This window comes from Berghia stephanieae, chromosome 2, assembly GCF_034508935.2.
Source record: "Berghia stephanieae isolate SIO BIC M18660-M18661 chromosome 2, UCSD_Bste_1.3, whole genome shotgun sequence".
Lineage (NCBI taxonomy): Eukaryota > Metazoa > Mollusca > Gastropoda > Nudibranchia > Aeolidiidae > Berghia > Berghia stephanieae.
In genome coordinates, this window is record NC_088361.1 from 72,149,803 (window position 1) to 72,173,791 (window position 23,989).

The 23,989-nt window shown below is 34.2% G+C and overlaps 1 protein-coding gene across 9 annotated transcripts in view; it reads right to left on the minus strand.

Annotated features, from left to right (window-relative positions):
• Nucleotides 1-23,989, minus strand: part of LOC144965489 (solute carrier family 22 member 16-like) — a 53,958-nt gene continuing 29,969 nt past the window's right edge. For all 9 annotated transcript variants that reach the window (XM_078900872.1, XM_078900873.1, XM_078900875.1 and 6 more), the window contains 4 exons: nt 15,254-15,339; nt 10,206-10,323; nt 9,025-9,097; nt 1-3,372 (listed from right to left, as the gene is read on the minus strand). In XM_078900872.1, the coding sequence (XP_078756998.1) occupies nt 3,139-3,372; nt 9,025-9,097; nt 10,206-10,323; nt 15,254-15,339 (511 nt within the window). In that variant the 3' untranslated portion in view covers nt 1-3,138. The remainder of the gene's footprint in view (nt 3,373-9,024; nt 9,098-10,205; nt 10,324-15,253; nt 15,340-23,989) is intronic.

Consider the following 23,989-nt stretch of genomic DNA (forward strand, 5'->3'; position numbering starts at 1 on the left):
AGGTTTCAGTTTAGAAATATTTGAGTATTTTAATTGACAACAAATTGCAGTGGCATTTACAAACCGAAGTTGTTGTCACTACATTGAACAAAAGAATGTAATTCTCAGAATTTGATATAGACAAAACTTTATGCACCCTTTTCTATAGATCTGTTTTGGAGACCGTTATTATTTTTTGTTGTATTACAGCATGGTGTGTAAATGCCAGTATTTATGACATCAAGTAAATTGATAAGATTATAAGGCCAGGAGTTATACTCACCCAATTTCAAATGTGGAAGAACTGTTAAAGGGATTTTGTCTTAGTAAACTGAAGAAAGTTATGAAGGATGTTGGTCACCCCTTTCACAAATATATTAAGTTATCCACGAGACAACTAAATTCTCGTAGAAAATCGCGTTCTACTCCAAACTAACAAATAGAGCATGCTGTTGTGTTTTAGATGGGATACCAGATTAATATTGTGGTGTCACTCAACGCAGAAGCGGTAAGCGAATAGATATGAGAGAGAACAAGTTATTACTGAGTATAAGTTAAGAGTAGCACAAATATATCTCAAGAACATTGTAAGTAGATGGACAAAAAATTATATAGCTCAAATATGGAAAGTAATGAACAAAGAGTGCATCTTTTTCCATGTCATGCCTCTCTGATAGTTTTATTAGCATAATTAATATTTTAATCAACGGACTTAACGAATAATAACTATATTATTATCTGTGACTCAAGCATAGAATTAAACGAATGAGAATACGTACGAAGCCTAAAAAGTGTCCACCAATGAAAGCATTCAGCGCCATTATATCTTGGGCTGGGAATGTAAGCATTACCATTCATTCGGTCTCTATGTCAACATAACGACACAAGAAAAACAACAAACAATATCAAAATCCACAATAAAATGTTTCAGAACTGTTGCGTATAGTTATGGCACAATGAAGCTGTCAAAAAATGAAGTTAGAGAATGTGTGTAATCATGTATTATAATAACCTATAATGTGTTTTCCAACCACCACATCATCAATGTCACTACTACTACAACAACCATTACCACTTCATCACTACCACAATTACTACAACCACCACCACTGCATCATTATCACTACCACTACACCACCACCACATCATCATCACCACTACGACCACGACCACTCCATCATCAACACTACCACTACTACTTCACTATCACTACCACCACTATTACAACCACCCACCGCATCATCATCATGCCCACTACAACTGCAACAACCACCACCACATTATCATCACTACCTCTACTACTACAACCACCACCACAATATCATCACTAACACTACTACTACAACCACCAGCCCCACATCATTATCACTACCACTACTACTACAACCACCACTACCACCATATCATTACCATTACCATTACCACTACTACTACAACCACCACAACCACATCGTCATCACTACCACTACTACTGCAACCACCACTACCACCATATCATCACCATTACAACTACTACTACAACCACCACAACCACATCATCATCACTACCACTACTACTACAACCACCACCACATCATCATCACTATCACTACTACTACAACTACAACCACCACCACATTATCATCACTACCACTACTACTACTGCAACCACCACCACCATATCATCATCATTGAAATATTTTTTTTTAATTGAGCTTTATATAGTGCAATATCTACTAAATGTGCTCAAAGCGCTTTACAAGGGGTCCCTGGTCAACATTTAACATGTAGGACGGGACATGACGCCTGTTAGGCGATATTACAATTTTTCGGACAAAGACAACACTGTTAACGGCCAGGTACTCGTTTTACACCTGAGTAGGTGAGAGAATGTGAGTAAAGAGGCTTTTCCAAGGACTCAACCATGCGCCGAGCGCGAGGCTCGAACCCAGGACCTTCCGATCCGAAAGCGAGTGTCATACTACTAGACCACATAGCCGCATCATTACCACTACTACTACAAACACCACCACCACATCATCATCACGACCACTACTACTACAACCACCACCACCACCATATCATTACCATTACCACTACTACTACAACTACAACCACCACCACATCATAATCACTATTACTACTACAACTACAACCACCACCAACACCACATCACCTCACTAACACCAGTACTACAATCACTACCATTAGGTTTTGGAGCTTTACTTCATTTGAAATAAGGAAACTTCGGAATTGTATTTGGCATTGTGTTTATATATCATAATATAATTCTAATCAGTTATCTATTTAGAACTAGATACTATACAATATGTATGTCAAATACCACCCCAATTCCACTTTCTTGTGTGCGGGAATTCCTCTTTCGGCATTGAAATTGAGTGTGAGAGAGTCATCACTACACACATAAACAACAGAAACAATTTAAAAACATGACTATGACACGCAACCACTCACACACGAGGCTATACTATTTATCCCTTTCTCTATATAGAACCGGACAAGACAAACAATAGCTTGACTCTCGCTACACTTCGCATTGATGTTTGTCGTCTCACGAGTTCAACTCTCGGTCGACCTGTCAATATTCCTTTTTGCCTCGGACGTTAATAGAATGTTGTGTGGTTTTGACCGTGAAGAAAACCTTAAGAAGTCACATTTATATCATTTTAGAGACATCGTTTTGAATAATTTTGAGTTAAACGAGCGATCAGGAAGATATTTTCTTAGATTTCATGAACGGCCGATCAGCGCTTGTTTACTATAGTAATGCGATTCCCAGCCAATGTCTCAATGGCGGATATTTTTCTCATCGAGGCCGCTGGTTGGTTAGCCAATAAGAGCACCGTACGGTTTCCATTGGGTAAATTCCTTGGACTCAAGTCAATTAACTAATAACAAAGGGGAGTAACTCTTTCCTAGATTAGCTCAATGTAACATAAAATACAATGCAGCATTTTATTGTCCTTGTGTCAAATATGTAAGCGTATGAAAATTTCTTCTGTTTATATTATTTCACTAGTAAAATATGGATATTTCTTTTAACACCTATTTTTACTCTTTGTCTCACGAAGTGATATGGGATAAAAAGTAATAATTAATTCCTCATGCGATTATTCATTAGAATGCATAACTGATTACCGTTCGATAAGCCTTTCATTATCATACAATAGTATTATCATTTTTGTTTTCTTCATTTCCTTGGTTCCTTTTCAACAAAGAATCTTGACAGTCCATCTGTTTCTTCTCTTTGTTTGTTTTAAACCAGGAAAGCACATCATCCAATGTCTGTGGCAGTTCTCGTCCATTTGTTTCAGGTAAAAACCATGACAAGGCGACAACAACGCATGCCAGACAACCAATCAACAATCCAGGACCCCATTTGGCTTTTTCGCTCTGAAAATGCAGTGAAATTCACGATAGGCTTAATATCATTTGCATCCATTTAAGTCTAGATGAACATATTGGCAGGTCTGATAACCGGAAACAATAATGACCTTAATTTGACATTTTTGTAATGGTGGGTATTTTGAGATTGTTTAAGAACAACAAGAGCCCTTAACAATGATAAATTATCAGATCTCCAAATAAATACATGTTATAGTTTTGACTCCTAGCTATCAACTGGTATTCATTATGCGGGGATTATTTAGTGATGACTATCGAATTTAATTCCAATAATGACACATCGTGGTTCTGTTTATATGCTTAACTAATAGAATGAATATAGTGCAATTAACATATGCATGTGTATAATAATTTAAATTTAAAATTCACTTTTAGGTATCTGATCTATCCGTCGTGATATCAGACATGGCGTAGAATAGGGAATGAGATTAGCGGAAGAGTAGCGTCCCTTGATTGGACGTCACCGGCAGAGAAGTTATTTGTAAACAAACAAACTACAAGTATTACAAGCCAAGCGCTCCAAATACAAAATTTATTATTCATATTTCTGTACATAATCAACGTAGATCTTTTCTTTAGTTTTCTCCATCATGAAATGTTAACAAAATATGATGTAGACTACAAATTAAAAATAAAAGATGTTGATAAATAATACAATACGATGAGATACCCTTCCTAAACTTACTGAACTTCTCGCTAATGATTGGTACTAATAATGGCGATAGCGTCTGTCGGTTGTCAAGACGCGACTTCCAACAAAGGGGCGCTACTCTTAAATCTGTTTTGAAATCTCATTCCATATTGATTTTACTTTTACATCATAGAAATTATTTTATCTGCAGATCATATATTGATTTCTGACAAACACCATGCTTACAAAGCATTTCACAATAGATGTTTTTCCTCTATAGTAAACACAGTATAACATTATAATAATATTAGCAGCCTGGTGGACAATCGGTCAACATTTAATGCATAGACTTTGCTGTTAAACGTTAAGCAATGTTTCAGAATATTAATCTCCCCCCCCCCTCCTCCTGTCCCAAGTCAAAAATTGAGAAAATGAATGTAAAGAACATTAATGTCCAATGGCAAAGTAGTAAAGGTTCCAAGACCCAAGGGAACTAACTTGTTGATTTGAACAAAATTAAAAAGACCCAGGATCGCAGACGATAAATTAACACAGCCGATCTCATGGTAGACTGCACTTTAGACTAAGGATGATTAATGGCCCGCTCTTTTATGACCTAAAAGTATGATCGGTACCACACATCTCCTAAAACCACAGATTCTAGATCCAACAATTTTATGAAAAAAATAACAGTAAATAAAAAACCAAAACAAACAAATAACAAAAAAAAAAAAAAAAAAAAAAAAAAAAAGTGTGAATTTTTTCTCGAGATAGCTATCAAGTAACTACTTTACAGCTCTTTGAATTGAAAGGACTCGGTGAATAGAAATGTTTTTGATATTATTAATTTTGAATCAATGGTATCATATTATGGTATGGGATGTAAAATATATTAAACATACAAGTATTCTTTAAATGCATTACTACATCCTTACATTATTACATTACAAGTATGTCCTCTACTTCATCTACATCCTCTTTATTGTAACACTGTTTAATATCTTGCTGTTTTGCCATTTCCAGTTCCTCTTTCACCCTGTCATTGTCGGGAGCCTCCACCATCAACTCCTGCACTCTCCTCCTCCTCCTCCTCCTCCTCCTCCTCCTCCTCCTCCTCCTCCTCTTCATCATCATCATTATCAGCATCATTATCATCATCATTTTCCTCACTATGGAAAAATAAAAGGGGGAGATATTTGCGTCTATATGACCGACAGTCAGATGGTGTAAAACCGTAAATATAGTAACGCAAATCAACACACACGACATTGAACTTTTACCGCTGTCACTTTGCTCTAACTATCTACCCCGGAAATTTAACAACATAAACATCGTCATTGTTGACATTCCACCAAGTGCGAAAAGCCACACTACTGAACAAATAATTGATGACCAAACCTCATCACTTCTACTCCGTCATCTGGAAATCCCCCTTATTATTTTAGGCGATTTTCATCACTGCCAATACTCAACACCGGGCTTTGAACAAAACATAAAATGTGAAACACGAATAAACAAAACATTGGACCTTTCCTATTGTAACGTTAATGACGCTTTTAAGTCCGTTTAGAAACAAGCCATTGGAAAATCTGACAACAACACAGTTCAATTAATACCAACATATGTGACACGTTTGAATCAATAACAACCTACTGTAAAATCTGGTCAACAGAATCCATTGAGAAACTGCGGCCTATTTTGATTGTACAGCATGGGCAGAACTAATCACAAACAAAGAAGACATAAATGAATGGACAGACCCTATCAATGGATATATCAATTTCTGCATTGAACTGTGTATAGAAAAGCAAGAAATAAAAATATATCCAAAAAATAATCCCTGGGTGACAAAGAAGTATAAGCAACGTGCTTTTAAATGCGGTGACCAAAAAAGTGTGAGAAACAAACAAACGACTACAGACACTAATCAAGGAAGAATAGATCGCTTACAAAAATAAAATGTAAGAAATAATTAAAGGAGGTAATCCAATGACTTAGTCAATGATTCGAGAGATAGGAGGAATGGATATCAAATCTGGAAACAAAAATAACACACAAGGTTCAATTGATAGACGAACTCAACAATTTCATTGTCGTTTTGACATCGATAATAACATTGATATTGTCATCGATATCGGGAGACAGTCATAGCTGTACTTAACACCACCATGAGCGACCTATCTATCATTTTTGAAGAGAGGAAAATGTTTGCAATAAAATCAACCTAATTTCCTTTGGTATTGCGATGTGGTATGGTAACTGTGGAGTGAAAGAGAAGAATAAAATCCATCATGTTAAACAAAATCGTTGGTTGGAATCTGAACTCCAGCAGAAAGTATCCTCAAAATAGCAATTCCTATACTTCCTCAACCATCCTACCCCCTACATCATTTATTTAAGTTGTTACTATCTCGTAGACGTTTTGTAGGTATTAAAACTAGAATGAACAGATATAAAACTTCTTTATACCCACATCAGTATTAGTACCAAATGAAAAGAAGTAATGTATATAATATCTTAGCTCTATCTGTTATTAGACAATACCAGATTACGGTATATTGATTAAAATTTTTAAAAAAATTTTAACATGTCGCACTCTCTCTCTCTCTCTCTCTCTCTCTCTCTCTCTCTCTCTCTCTTTTTTTTTTTTTTTTCTCTGTCTCTCACATACACACACATACACATACACACACACTCTTTCTATATATATATATATATATATATATATATATATATATATATATATGTGTGTGTGTTTGTCATCATGTTGATATGCCTTTTAAATAAGTTACACGAAGCCTATTTAAGTGTGAGTTTGTGAATGTGTTTTTGTGTGTGTGTATGTATCTATGGTTGCGCACTTTTTGTTTAATGTATATCTGTTTGCGTAATTATGTATATGGTGTAACCAAATGAAAAAAAATTCCCTTCATGGACAATTAAGATATCATTATTATTATTATTATTATTATTATTATTATTATTATTATTATTATTATTATTATTATTATTATTATTATTATTATTATTATTATCATTATTATTATTATTATCATTATTATTATTATTATTATTATTATTATTATTATTATTATTATTATTATTATTATTATTATTGTTATTATTATTATTATTATTATTATTATTATTATTATTATTATTATTATTATTATTATTATTATTAATATTATTATATTATTATTATTATTATTATTATTATTATTACTACTAGTAAAAGCCCGCAATTTTGCGGGGAAAGAATTATTTGCGTTCGATATTGCCTGAATCATTTTCTTGATTAGCTTGATTACGATTAGATGCACACTTTAATCGATGTGCTTGTCATCGCTGCCATGCTTTATTCGGCATGACTTTTGGTTTATCAGTCAGTAGATATCAATATCAATAAGCCACAAAGTGGCTTATAGGCAAGAAATTGATAGATTTGTGTCTTGGTGTGATGCCCACCACCTAGAGCTTAACATAAGCAAGACAAAGGAGCTAGTGATTGACTTTAGGAGAGTGAAGGAACCGATAGAACCGTTAAAATTAAAGGACCAATTCGTCCAGCGAGTTCCTCACTACAAATACCTTGGTGTAACGATTGATGACAGGCTCAAGTGGGATGAACACTTGAAAATAATTAGGCATAAGATGTGCAGGCGTACATATTTTTTATCAAAACTCTCTCAGTTTAGAATAGATAAAACCCTCTGCACATTATTTTATAGAGCAGTAATCGAAAGTGTTTTGTCATTTTGTATAACAGCTTGGGGAGGCAATTGCTTAGCAGTGGAAAGGAACAAAATAAATTCAAATATTAAAAAATCCATTAAACGCTATATAAATGATGTTGACGATGTAGATCTTTTATACGAGAAATTTTGTATAAATAAAATAACTAAAATATTAAATGACCAGTATCATCCACTAAGACCATCAATTATTATGTCAGAAAGAAGTGGTCGCCCTTTCTCTATTTCAACGAAAACAGAGAGACACCGAAAATCTTTTCTGCCGTCCAGTATTAGGCTTTATAACAACAAGCAATAATCATTTTATATAATTATTTCTCATTTTTACTTTTTAAAAATATAAATATTAATTTATTAATTTATTTGTTTTGCAATCTTTTCAATTTTCAATATATAGTGACAGTTTTGACTATTTTACAGTGTTGAAATTGTTCATATTATAAAGCGCAGCTCTGGTTATAGAGCTGCTCCTTTTTTATATATATACATCCTATTTCCATTGTATTTTTATCTTATGTGTAAATTATAACACGTCTGTACAAAAAATTTCCTTTTTGGGATGCAATAAAGTATTATTATTATTATTATTATTATTATTAAGTCTTTACCACGCTTGACTTGGGAGGCCTTCCGAAAGCTCCTACAAAGGGAAACAACTTTAATAATATTCCCTCAACTAACCTCAAGAAAAAGTAAAACCTAGACTACTTTTAACTAACCCTAATCGGAAAATAAACACCCTAGCATTATGACTGACCCTAATAGAAAAAAAAACCCTCGGACTGCTTTGCACTACCTTTAAATACTTCACAAATTAAAATATTATTATTATTATTATTATTATTATTATTATTATTATTATTATTATTATTATTATTATTATTATTATTATTATTAATTATTATTATTATTATTATTATTTCATTATTATTATTATTATTATTATTATTATTATTATTATTATTATTATTATTATTATTATTATTATTATTATTATTATATTATTATTATTATTATTATTATTATTTTTATTATCATTATTATTATTATTATTGTATTATTATTATTATATTATTATTATTATTATTATTATTATTATTATTATTATTATTATTATTATTATTATTATATAATTATCATTATTATTATTATCATCATCATCATCATCATCGTCGTAGTCATCATCATCATCATAATCATCATCATCATCATCATTACCATCATCTTCAATCAATCAATCAATATTATACTTACCAACAGAGCAGTGAAAGGAGCCAACATTCCGCCACTTCTCCCTATCATTGAACACATTCCTAAAGCCTGAGTCCTATTGATAAATGAAACATTAAGCTGGATCCATAAAATATAAATTAATTTCTAAGAAATAATAGCAACGAATATACCTGATATATTATTAATTAAAAAAACAGAATAGAAAAATCATTTGGAATCCCTTGATTAATCCCCACGGGAAAATGTTTGTCTTAAGGCGTATACAATGAAATAACCTAGACGTCGAAAATAAAGCAAAATGAGGATGCCTCGAGTATATTATGGAAACCGCTACCTCCATAGCTGCCTCAATTTTTACAATAATATTTGTAAATTGTGACATTGTGGCAGTTGACTGTTAACAACATGATTAGAACTTTCGGAAATAATCTTCTTTTACCTATTATTTTTAATCAGAAGTAATTGTCAAAAAGTTTCCATTTCTCTTTATCTTTATTTTACGTTCTTATTGAATGTATTTTTAAAAAATAACTTTTCTTTATGTCAAGACTAGAGCCTTTAATACATGTCTGATGGACTTCAAATTATGCATAGAATTATGTTTAATATTATATTATGATTCTTTTAGATTTTGAACGATGCATTGAGCTCGATGATAGATTTAAAAGCATTGCTTTTTTTCGAATTCGTTCATGGAAACGACATAAGATTGATATTGTGAATCCCCGTTAAGTTAGATATGCCATTTTGGCTAATTGTGTTTCAGAGGTTTGTGTCTATAAATTGATCTACTAAGAATATGAAACACATAATTTGAAAACTTTGGCCAAAACTATATTTTTCCAAATTATGCGCAAGATACAAATTCATGGTTTTGCTCATAAACACCAGGCAATAATTCGAAAATTTGCAGAAAGCAAAAAAATATATATTTTGAGACTTTTTATAATTATAAAATCAATCATATAAAGCAAAATCTTCTCTCATATTGCTTTTCTTTAGAGCGACTTCTTATTCAAACCACATCAAATAGTGCTTGTTTTCTCGGTTTCTTCAATTGTTCTTTCAGGTGATCAAACGCTCTAAATTAAATCACATTTTGAATTAATCTAAAATCTTATACATAACACCTAATGTTTGTTTTTTCCCCTAATCTTACACACTCAAAACTCTCTAAAAATCAAGAGTTAGAAAATATTCACCTGATATTTGTTGGAAAGATTTCAGGGGTGTAGAAAAAGAGAATCCCAAATCCTCCACTTGCTCCGGCCATGGCTATCATATTGAATCCTAAGGACAATCCCGAATTTAGTGAGGTCTCTGAAGGTAAAATTTAGACGAATTTCATATTTATATATGACTTAACATCAATATATCACCCTTAAAAATTCCCTTCATTCACACCCGGGGAAAATGTTTAATTATTGTCTACTCCAAGGGAGAACTGAAGTAACCAGGACGTCGGCTACAGTGCAACATCGCAAAATTCGATATATCTTGTCTCGGCTGAAAAGTATGTGATTTTTGATGGAAATGCTATAATTATACTACGATTATTTTTATTCTCATAATCAGGTTCTTTGAAAGCATAAACAAGATGTTTAGCTTATCAAAGATAAATGTTGCCTTCTGATTCACATACCAATTAGTCGTTTTATAGAAACGCATCATAGAAAGGTTTTGACACAGTTTTGAATATATTAGTTTGTAAACACGCCTAACAGGCAAGACGTGTCATTGTGTGCTCTGGTGTATTTTAATTGTTTTGTGATTGCTACATATTGATACCTGGACATTTTTACTTCGTTGTACTCGTTAAAACATACTGTTTCTTATTGTATAGTTTTTATCAATTCTTAAGAAAGGACTACTGTATAATTCTGTATTTTATCATGGAAACTGTAAGTTTTAAAAGATTTTTACACAGTCACTTAATGGCCGCCGCACTCTTACGAACATTGTTCACCTTATTTTTAGCCGTGATTTACCACCATCATTATTTTAATAATTGTGAACATTTTTATTCAACATCTGACTTTTACAACAGGCCTCGAGGCGGTAAACGTAAACAACGTCACATTCCAGCTGTGATTTTTAACTCAAGTGATCCGATTTTTTACAATAATATTAATAAGAACAGGCCTCGGGGAGGCAAACGGAAACAACATAACATCTGAATGGTAACAACTCGTCGTCCACCCGGCCCCCACACAAACCCCCGTCCACCACCAACACTTGTAACTGTACCGACGACAAACAGTTTCACAAACGACAACAATAACATTGTTATTGGTCTTCTGAATGCACAGTCCTGCCGTAACAAAACCGAAGAATTAAACGATTTATTAACGGAGAAGAACTTCGACATGTTATTTATAGTAGAGACATGGCTCTCACAGTCTGGAGACGACCCAGTTGAAAAAGCTATGACACCCCCTGGGTACCAATTTAGATCGTATCCAAGGAAAGATCAGCGAGGGGTGGCATTGGCGTATTTTATAAAACAAAATTATCTAAACATGTGGAAATCCTCGAAATGCGCTGCAAAACAATGGAGGCCATTGATCTTAGATTATCCCTCCAGAATACAAGATACAACTTCAACTGCATCTACCGACCGCCAGCGAACAAGAAAAACAAAATAAAATTACCTGATGTTAGGAAGGAAATCAACGAGATGCTAACTTTGCAACACACGCGTCCTGGCCATTCAATTATACTCGGCGACTTTAATTTTCACTTCGACAACGTCACAGACACCGCTAAATTGCACGAGTCATTATCGGAGAACAACATGTGCCAGATCGTAACAACGCCAACGCACTCTGCTGGTCATATTTTAGATTGGGTAATTGTAGAAAATTCAGAGTTCCAAAAAATCAACGCCACCGTCGATTATCTCCCCTTTTCGGACCACTCCCTCATTTCTTTCAATCTTGACGTTTCAAAACCATGCCAAGAAACCACCACCACATCAACCAGAAACATTAAAGGAATTAATTTGGACAATTTCAGAGGCGATTTAGAAACAAAACTAACTAAAAATTCAATGATTTCTCCAGACCAGTGGAATAGTTGTCTCATCGAAACGCTTGACAAACATGCGCCATTCCAAACAAGGACCGTCACCAACCGCAAGTATACTCCGTGGTATACGTCGGACGTTAAAGAAGCTAAAACGAAGTGTCGGAGAGCAGAAAGACTGCTGAAAACATCAGGCCTTACGATTCATCGTGAAATATTCAAGAACGCATTTCGTGCCTGGAAGACAACAATAAAAAAGGCAAAGACCACGTATTTTCTTTCAAAATTCGAAACTTCTAAATCTTGTAAACAATTATTTAACATCTGCAATGATCTACTTGGACGTGAAAGATGCACTTCATTACCATCTACAACCAATCAAAGAGACTTGCCAAACACATTTGTCAACTTTTTTAAAGACAAAATCCATAACATTCGTTCAGAACTAGATCGGCATGAACCATTTATAGATACAAATACATTCTGTGGTACCCCTTTAGACAAGTTCCAACCAGTTTCACCTAGTTTCATAAACGAGTTGATAAAAAAGCCCCCATTAAATCCTGCGACCTTGATCCCCTACCAGCACAGCTTTTGGCCAGCTCCATCGATACATTATTACCATCCATTACATCAATCATAAATACATCCATACTGACTGTTCCATCGTGCTTTAAAAGTGCCCTCGTCAAACCACTTCTGAAGAAACCATCACTGGACCACAATAAATTAAACAATTATCGTCCTGTATCAAATTTACCTTTTTTGTCAAAACTTTTGGAGAAGGTAGTTCTTACACAATTAACATCTCATCTTAAGAACAACAGTTTGGAACAACCCTTTCAGTCAGCCTACAAACATCAACACAGTACTGAAACGGCGCTTCTTAAAATCTTTAATGACTTGTTATGTAATGCTGATGCTAACAATATCAATGTATTATGCCTTTTAGATCTTTCATCTGCCTTTGACGCCATTGACCATGACATTTTGTTAAGAAGACTAGAAATACGTTCGGCATAAAAGGAATTGCCCTTAAATGGTTTACATCATATTTACAGGATCGATGGCAGACTGTCGTGGTGGATGGTGTTCAGTCAGAACAAGTTTTACTAAATTTTGGAGTGCCACAAGGCTCTGTTCTTGGCCCTGTCCTTTTTACTGTATATATGCAGCCCCTTTCTAGTGTGATATCCAGATTCAATCTGAGTTATCATTTTTATGCAGATGATACGCAAATGTATGATTCAGCACCCCTTAGTAATTTACAGTTCTTAATACAACGAATTACGAGCTGTTTTAATGAGATTAAATCTTGGATGTACCACAATAAGTTAAAATTAAATGATAGTAAAACTGAGATTTTAATGTGTGGAAGGCCGAGTATCCTTAAACAGGCAAATAAATCACCTATTACTCTCGGAAATAGCACAATAGAATTTTCAAATAAAGCAAAAAACCTTGGCGTCATCATTGATAAAGATCTTTCCATGACAAGCCACGTGAATAACACGATACAATCTATGTACATAGAAATGTAAAAAATAAGCAAAATTCGTAATTTAATACCAAAGCATATAACAGAACTTTTAATTAATTCCCTGGTTTTATCTAAATTGGACTATTGTAACTCCCTTTGGGCGAATTTAGCTAAAGACAAAATTAGCAAACTTCAGGTTGCTCAAAATAACGCAGCCAGGCTCATTGTACGCAATAACAAAAAATACCCGTCAGCAACTCTTCTCCTCCGTGAGTTACATTGGCTTCCTGTTGAAAAAAGAGTTGTCTATAAGATTTGTACTGTTGTCTACAAATCCCTGAGCACGAACAGTCCCTCCTATATTAAAGACCTTCTAAACATATATGTCCCCAATAGAAACTTGAGGTCAAGCAGTGACCAATCAATCCTTGTCAAACCTAAGCCATTGCGTAAAATAGGTGAACAGTCTTTTCAATTTTCGGCCCCCCATTTTTGGAACTCTCTCCCGTCACACGTGAGATGCTCGGATTCGTTGACAACGTTCAAATCTCGCTTAAAGTTTTATCTTTTTACGTCATAATGTTGCAATATTATTTTCATATTTTGTTGTTGTTAAATTGAATTCGTATCACGTTTCCTTCACACTTGTCTCACTGTAATATGTTTTGTTTTATATCACTGTAAAGCGCTTAGAGCCTGTGACAACGTGGTAAAGCGCTATATAAATGCCATTTATTATTATTATTATTATATTATCAGAACACTTTTTCTTTGAAGATCATTCATTGTTATATATTATAATGTTTAACCTAAAACTCCGACAGTATGTGCTGAACAAAATTGGGCTTAGAAATTTTTAAGAAAGTGAGATAACATAAAAATTGTGACAACTTTGAAAAGTTTTTAATATTCTGCATGTTCATGTCAAACCTTGAAATGATTACAAGGGGTCTATCTCCATTCACTGCTAGACGAAACTAGATGATGAGACAGGGGTTCTGATGGAATGCAGACTCAATCCTTGATTTGTTGATTCATTTGCCTGTCAGTACTACTCGTTATGGATTGGACCATTTTGTTTTGAGAATTTTTGTTCAAAAGATTGACCAAGAAACGTTTTATAATAAATTATTGCATTAGACCGAAGCATGAGGAAAACTGTATAGTTTTGTGAAATTTCAGGGGATAAAGGGTTCTGAACTTAAAGTGTTATAACTCTAAGACTTTTAACATATTGTTTTTTTGAAATATAAATTACACAAAGCAAAGATAATGCTTAACGGCGAAAGTTGTATACTTGAAAAGTGTTATTTGGTCAAATTTTCTCACTATGCGTAAAATGAGTAACTCATCATAACTGTCGAAATAAATTGTAATAGCACCTTATAGGCATCATGACTCGTCCTACCTTTCAAACTTGTATGTTGGCTTGGGATCCCATGAAAGCATTTTGAGTACATTTCTTATTTCATAAAGACTCATAAAATACATTCAGTCTGATATTTGGGACAATTATATGGGTTGTAAGATGTCTAAAAGTTTGTTTAATTAGTAAAAGTATGCAGAACCTGAGAACCTGGTTTATAAGATTGGGTATAGGGGTAAAGGGACCAAGATTATTGTTCGTTACAATGCTCTTTTTTTAGCTGTAAAATTTCAGATTTATTTTTTGGATCAAACCTAAAAGATAATCATAAAAGGTTATAACAATGATCAATGATGGATATGGATCGTGAATGTTCTTACGTTCAAACGACCGAAAAATACCACTTCCTACGAGGCCAACACTCATCACCAGGAATATAAAAATGATCACATTTTTTCGCCCGTATCTGAAAAATAAATGTTTAAAAAATGAATTCCTATTTAAACTAAAATGCTGTAATTGCAATGAACCCAGCCTCCTTGCAAAACCATAAAATGCAGAGAGCGGTTTGGAATCGTCTAGTGGTCATATTTAAGTCAGATTTCAAGACGAGTACTATGTAAGTAGTGATCGTCTTTTGCAGACATGTTTTTATTTTATTCTTTTTGCAATTTTCTTGTTTCAGAACGACTTTGATCTGAAGAGTTACGCCTTGGATTCACGACACGGCATTTTAATTAATAACGTTCTGGAGTTCGAGTCGGTGAATGGGCGCTTCATTTGTATGCCCTTATTGGGCAAAGCTTAGGGACCTAATTAATTCCCTCGTCCAACCTATCTATCTATCTATCTATCTATCTATCTATCTATCTATCTATCTATCTATTTATCTATCTATCTATCTATCCATCTATCTTTCTATCTCTCCTTCTAGCTATCTATCTATACAGTATCTGAATGGTCAACATTTTGATCAGTCTCGCGAAAGTTAATTTTTAATTTGTCTTTACCGGCGTGCACTTATTTTCAGTTCTGATAACCCATTTCATTGTTGCAATGGAAATCTCAACAACAACAAAAATATAAAAATATGCGCAATTTTGTCCATTACAACAATGTTGGGATGTGAGACCTGAATATGTGTACATGTCGGTCTTTACCCAAAATGGGATGGCTATCAATTCCTGCCTATTGCCGCTTCAAGCCTTGACTTCCGCCATGACTCAATCATCTATGACGCAATTATCCCACACAAAAATATTCCTATCGTATCTTATCGTTTAAGAGCTAATAGGTTCTAAAAACCCTTAAATGCTCTGTGTAAGTTTTATGCATAGATACAATTTATCAATTATATAAATATTATTCAATGTCAATCGAATGCAACGATTTGCGTAAAAACGCCAAACTGACAACTTTTTACAGTGTCGAAATTGGTTGTTTTTGAGAGTGTTAGTGTCGTCGGTACATATTTGATGATGTCTGTTTGACTCAACGAACTTTCAAACTGGCCTTAAATTATAAAAGGAAATCAAGTTATCTGTTTATCTACCTGTAAAAAATACATTTCTAATTTTCAAATCTTTCAGTAGAGTTGTGCGCCGTATATTTTTTTTTATTGACTCAAATGGCACAATGTTCTCCATAAGGTTATATTTTTAAAAAGAAAGGATGTTTTTCTATTGTTATACTCTTATTAGCTTCTTTATATTAATTGCTGTTTAGTTCTAGTTTTCGTCTTTCATTCATCAGTTTCAAGATCTTGTCATTCATCCATTTTTGTTTTGTTTCGTGATTTTTCACAATGGAATAGTTTCTCTTGCAGATTCTGTGATGCAGTTCGATACTTGATTCCAGTACTCATCTATGTTTATATATGAGGTCAAGTTTTCACTTTTTTATTTCACGCACTCTTTATAATCATTTTTTATTTGATCGTTAATTCTCAAAAGATATAATTGCAGTTTTGGTTCCACTTTCGTTTTCATTTTTGGTTTAAGTTTTATTTTTAGCATGGCCTTGACAGGTCGGTGGTCACTAATACAATCTGCGCTTGGAATAGTTGTTGCATTGCGTACGATATTTCTGAATCGATGTTGGACCAGAATAAAGTCTATCAGATTTATATAAAGGTCATATGGGCATGAATGTAAGAGAGCAAAGGAAAATTATATTGAACATGAATGTCACAGAATTGAAAGACTAAAACAATCCAACACCAAACAATTCTACCAGTCAATGTAGGATCTAAGTGGAAAACGACCAGTCATGGCAAGAAAATGCGTTAAAGACGCAAACGGCAATATACTTATCGACAACAACGAAATTTTGGAACGTTGGGCAGCATACATTAAAAAAAAATCTTAGCGGATGACAAAAGAGGGATCTGCTAAGATAAAGAAATCTCTACTGTGATCACGGGTCCCCAGATTATGCGAGAAGTAGAAGCTGCTTGCAAAGAGATGAAAAAGGGGAAAGTGGTAGGCCAATATAGTTTCTCAATAGACGCCCTCGACGATCTGGGAATAGACATTCTGACAAAAGCCTTTAATGTATACGAAAAGGAACTATTGACTGTGACCAACACAGAACAATCAGCATAATGAGCAAGGCCACAAAAATTATATTAGGAAAACTTATGAAAAGAATGAGGAGCAAGATCTCTCCAGAGATAAGTGACGAGCATTTTGGTTTTGTTAAAGAAAAGGGTATGTTAAATGCAATTTTTACACTGAAAATAATGCAACGGTCAATCGAAAAACAAAAATCACTTTATCTATGCTTCATTGATTATTCCAAAGCGTTTGATTCAATACAACACGAAATGCTCTTCAAAATCCTAGAAAAGATCGGTGTAGACAGTAAAGACCTTCCGATTGTGAAAAAACTTATACTGGAATCAAACAGCGTGTGTCAAACTTGATAATGAAGCATCGGATTTCTTTAACATCGAGGAGGGAGTAAGACAATGTTGTGTCTTATCACCGGGCTTTTTAAAAACATATATAGTGAAATGATATTTAAAGAAATTGAAGATGTGAAAGGCGTCGTCGTTGGAGGGCAGAATATGAATAGCATAAGATATGCAAACGATGGTACTCTGCTGGCATACTTCCAGAAAACGTGCAGATAATTTTAGATTTACTGGTGAGCAAAAGTGAAGAGATGGGCCTGAAACTAATTGTTAAGAAAACCGAATGTATGGTGGTCTCAAAGAATGACAACAACACGACTTTCCACTTGTCAAGCAAAGGTGAAACCATCAAACAAGTAAAGAAATTTAAATATTTAGGCACTATCATTACCCGTGACGCACGTGACATTGAAGATATAAAACAAAGAATAGCAATAGCCAAAAAAAACGTGTTCCATAAAATGCGAACAGTTGTGTCAAACAACAACCTAAAGTTGAAGATCAGGCAGTATGAAAGTTGTGGAAACATATGTTATAAGTACCCGTTTATACGGCTGTGAAACGTGGATACTTGACGAAGAATGTACTAGGAGGTTAGATCTATTTCAGATGTCGATGTATAGAAGAATGTTGAGACTATCATGGACAGACAAGTATACGAACGAGGACGTGTTGGAGAAGGTGAGAAAGGGAAGAATGTTGATCGATGCTATCAGAAAGAGGATGTTACGGTTTCTGGGACATGTGTGGAGAAGAGACGGAATAGAAAAGTTGGTAACATCTGAGATGATCGAAGGAAAGAGAGCTTGATGAAGACAAAGAATGACATATCTAAATAACCAAAGAATGGCCAAGAGTAATTTAAAAAGCAACACATATTTCATTTGCACCGCAGAGGATCGTGATTCGTGACCGACAACGTCAAGAGTCAAGAGTACAAGCCACGATTGATGATGGTCTAATGTTGGTGCATACATTTTGGTGTCATCAGCAAAAAAATTGTATTTAGAATTTATAGTATCAGACAGATCATTATATAGACAATGAACAGTAAAGGACCAAGTACACTGCCCTGAGGGACAACGCAAGTTGTGCATATGCGAAGTCAGAACAACTTTCACTTACCTATTGTTGCTTAAACATTAAAAACCGGATAGACATTGCAAAGGCGGCATTCGTGAATATGAGATCAATGGTCACAAACCAAGAAATGGCCATGCCCACCATATTTGTGTTATTTGTGTCCACTTTTATCCTAATAAATAGTGATGTTGAAAATTAGTTAAATCTGTAAATCATTATTTCCCTTCATGCGATGTTTGACTTTAAAAGAGCGTTCTCGTGAAATTGGCTATCTTCAAGTATGACAGAATGTGACAAATGTTGTTGGAATTGTTAGATCACCAGACAGACTGTCTACGCTTTACAGCAACACTTTCGCGCGACAAAAATAGTACAGTATTGCCAAAGAACTGGAATGCCCTCTATAACAACTCACGGTGAGGACTGATTTATTCGTACTGCAAACAAAACTGCACGTTCCTGGACGCCAAGTAAACAGACACACAGTTAAGGGGGCAGGGTCACCAGAAAAAAAGGGAAAAGGGCGAATGAAGAATATCGCAATAATATTACTTTGATTTTATGAAGAATTCATTAAATTTTATGATCCTCTTTGAATTTTTGAAATCCATCAAATAGTTTTTTAGTTATTCCAATTTTGTCTACACCTGTTCTAGGGGTCACCAAGCGAAAAAACAAATAGAACTTTGACTTTCGTTTTGAGGTTAGGATTGATTGGTCGCTCTAATAAAAATACAATGAGCCGTCATCTTTTGTGTCAGTTCTATTTTTGTGTTTTGAAAACAGAGAGAGAAATGCAAGGCGTCTTTTTTAAATAGTGTTCTTCACGAATATTGTATTTTGAAGAAATTTTATGATCAATAATTATTTCATAATGAATTCCAAGAAAAATTCTGAATCGACTTTAGTGTAAATCGTTCTCGCAGTGGTGTCAGACCAAGGAACCGTAATTTTCATGGTAATCGGTTTACAAATAATAAGAAAAAGGTGCTGTTAGTATTAATAGTGATTGTAGTGTAGGGAAAAGGAAAAGCAAAGCAGCAGGAAGTTGTATCCAGAACAAACAAGGGGAACTGCTATTTGAAGAACAACATATAGAGAGCCGATGGGTAGAATACATAGGCGAACTGTACAATGATCCAAATAGAAATGAACCACCACTGAAATTCAAAGAACCATTAAGAGGACCAAAAATCACCAAAAGTGAAATTGAACATGCCATGGAACGAATGAGGGATGGTAAAACAACAGGCCCTGATGAAATATCTGTAGAGGTATTAAAAAGCCTAGGAGATCTAGCAATTGATGAACTTCACATATTATTCAACAATATATACAACACTGGGAAAATTCCAGAAGATCTCTGTAACTCTATTTTCATAGCAATACCAAAGAAAGCAGGTGCAGTCAGATGCGAAAATTTTAGAACTATAAGTTTAATAAGCCACATCAACAAAATACTGTTGCGTATAATTATCAACAGGCTAAGGAATAAGATTAACCCCGAAATCGCAGAAGAACAATATGGATTCCAACCTGACAGAGGGACAAGGAACGCAATATACCTCCTCCGTGTTTTAAGTGAAAGAGCTATACAGGTTCAGACACCACTATACCTCTGTTTTGTCGACTACAAAAAAGCTTTTGATAGAGTACGCCACGAAGAAATACTAAAACAACTGCACTCCATTGGCGCTGATGAGAAAGACCTCAGACTCATGCAAACATTATACTACACCCAGCAGGCATTTATCAAAATCGGAAACTCTACAGGAAATTCCATTCCTATTAAGAAAGGAGTCCGTCAAGGGTGTGTTGCCTCACCAGATCTGTTTAATCTATACCAAGAAACAATCATGAGGGGCATAACTAATATGGAGGGAATAAAAGTAGGAGGTCACAACATAAATATATAAGATACGCAGACGATACGGTACTCGTTGCAACATCAGAAATCCAACTTCAAAAGATTGTTGACAAAGTGGTAGTAGATAGTGAAGCCAAGGGAATGGAAGTGAATATCACCAAAACGGAATGCATGGTAATACAGAAAACACCCGAAAACAACACCTGCAATATAACGATTCACGGCGAGCAACTTACCAACGTAGAAAGTTTTAAATACCTAGGTTCAATAGTGACAACAGATGGAAGATGTAACCGAGACATACGAGCAAGAATAACTCAAGCCAAACAGGCCTTCATGGACCTCGGAAACATTTTGAAAAACAAACAGATGTCGTTCGGGATTAGATTCCGAGTCTTGAAGTGCTACGTGTGGCCAATCTTGTTATACGGATGCGAAAGCTGGACTACAAATGCAGAAACACAAAAGAACATTGAAGCTTTTGAAATGTGGTGTTTGAGAAGGATGCAGAGAATATCGTATACTGCACACAAAACGAACGAAGAAGTGCTAAAACAAACATACCAACAAAGGAAACTAATGCCCTTAATAGCGGATCGACAACTATCCTTTTTCGGACACATAGTAAGGAATGATAAGAATGAATACCTGGCAAGTTGTGGGAAAATACCTAGTAAACGCGCCAGGGGGAGGCAAAACAAAAAAAACACCCATAGACCAACTGAAGGGCTTCACCAACCTAACAATCCAAGAGCTGTTTGAAAAAGCAAGAGACAGGGAGGAATGAGGAGAGATAATTCATGCAGTATCCGAAGCCTGGACCAGGCATGGAACCTAGAAGAAGAAGAAGTGTAGTTGATCCGAATGATAGTGCTGTTGTGGCATGTGCTAATGAGAGTTATTGAATCAACCAAGTTCGTTTAGAAAATTAGCCTGCCACGCCCAATTCACGAAGTGAAGTAAAATTGTGCAATTTGTATGATGTGATGTGTGAGCTATCAGAATCGGCTTGTGGTGATAGCGACGTGTTATATCAAGTGATTGACATGAAAGTGACAGTGGGTTTAGATTTTTTTAAAGAACAAATTTCTTTCAGACTTTTGTGCAATGGGTGTCATAGTAAAGTTTAACTGAAAGAAACTGAGCGGCGTGGGTTAGGAAGTATGTTTGGTTTTGATTGTGCTACCAAAAATTGCCCTTCTAAGCAGTTAGCACCATTATCATATATATATATATATATATATATATATATAATATATATATATATATATATATATATATTATATAACACAGCATCACATGGAAAATCATCTCCAGAGCACAGTCGTACTTCCCCTCTTCTAAGATTTGCAACCTCTTCTTGGAAGAAAAATTATTCATCACCACTAAATATATATATACTCGTGCGTGGTTCTTACAACATGGATTATAATGATTTTTTAAAAAATTATTGCATGTTACAAACACTAGGGGAGCTAAGTCTATAAAGACAAATAATCTACTTCAAAGTACTGTGGCACTTTGGAATGATCTAAAGTTTGAGACAAAAATTCCAATTCAGTTAATATTTTTAAGAATGCCATTGATAAAGAACTTTTAAGAAAATTGATTTTGATGAATATTGAAACATAAATTTTGTATATCCATTATTATTATTTGAAACTCTCAAATGTACAAAGTTGGATATGCCAAATGAATGTAAATAGAGTTAATTACACTACGAAATTGAGCATTACACCTATTTATGTATTAAATATTTAATTCTCAATATTACCAATTAACATTGGATGCTGTTTATGCAGTAGAAAAAAAAAGTATCTATTCATAATAGATGCACAGAACATTTAAAGGATTTTAGAACCTATTGCTCTTAAACGATAACGATACGATACGCCATTATAGGTCGCGAGAATCGTGGTATTGATCCACAACCCCAAAACAACGATGAACTATTCGAATCTCTTAAATTACGTGGGACAACATCCTTGAAATTCAACCGACGATACTGGTAGAGTCCATGTGAAAGATGCATTGCGGTGATCAATGCCAATTGCGGGACAAACCAGATATTGATTATTACATACGCTGACATGCAAAAGATCTTTCACCTCTGAAAAAAAAAAATAACGTTTTAAATTTCCATTCAAAGATGATCATTAAATATCGTCCTGTATCAAATTTACCTTTGTCAAAACTTTTGGAAAAAGTTGTCCTTACACAATTATCTTAATAACAACAGTTTGGACCAACCTTTCCAGTCAGCCTACAAACAGCAACATAGTACTGAAACAGCGCTTCTTAAAATTTTAATTTTTGTTACCTAATGCCAATACTAACAAAATAAATGTGTTATGCTCTTTAGATATTTAGCTGCTTTTGAAACCATAGCCCATGACATTCTGTTAAGAAGACTATAAAATACGTTCGGCGTAAAAGGAACTGCCCTTAAATGGCAGATTATTTGGTTAAGGGTTTTCAGTCAGAGCAAGTTTTACTAGTCTTCACCCTCTCCTTTTCACTGTGTAAATGCAGCCCCTACCCATTGTAATTTCCAGATTCAATCTGAGTTATCCTTTTACGCGGATGATACGCAACTGTATGCTTCAGTACCACTTAGTAATTTACAATTCATAATACAACGACTTTCGAGACCAAACCTAAGAAGACCTTGCGTAAAATAGTTGAGCAATCCTTTTAATTTTCGGCCTCCCAATTTTTGGAACTCTCTCTCTCTCATATATATATATATATATATATATATATATATATATATATATATATATATATATATATGAGTGTTGGTGGGTACTCGTAGGTACGAAAGTGCTCGATAATGTTGGTTAGAGGTAATATAAAAATATAAGTTGTCACACATTATATATATATATATATATATATATATATATATATATATATATATATATATATATATATATATATAGGTATAGAATAAAACCCACGAAATACAAGTGCTCGATCTGTTTCGTGCCTTTTACTTTGGGCAATCTTCGGGAAGTGAAATCGTTATTGTTGTAACGACAACGTGTAACTGATATTTGTCAACTTTACAATCTCATGGAGGTTTTAAAGTTGTAAAGAGAATTTAAAAGTTTTTAAAGCCCGTTAGTCTTAAACAATGCAAAAGAAAAGATACGAAATGTCTTATTGTTTACTTTAACACAAGTATAACTAAACTAGCTAATCAGTTTAAACCATTAAACCGGTGACTGTTATTTAACATTCATTGAGTAA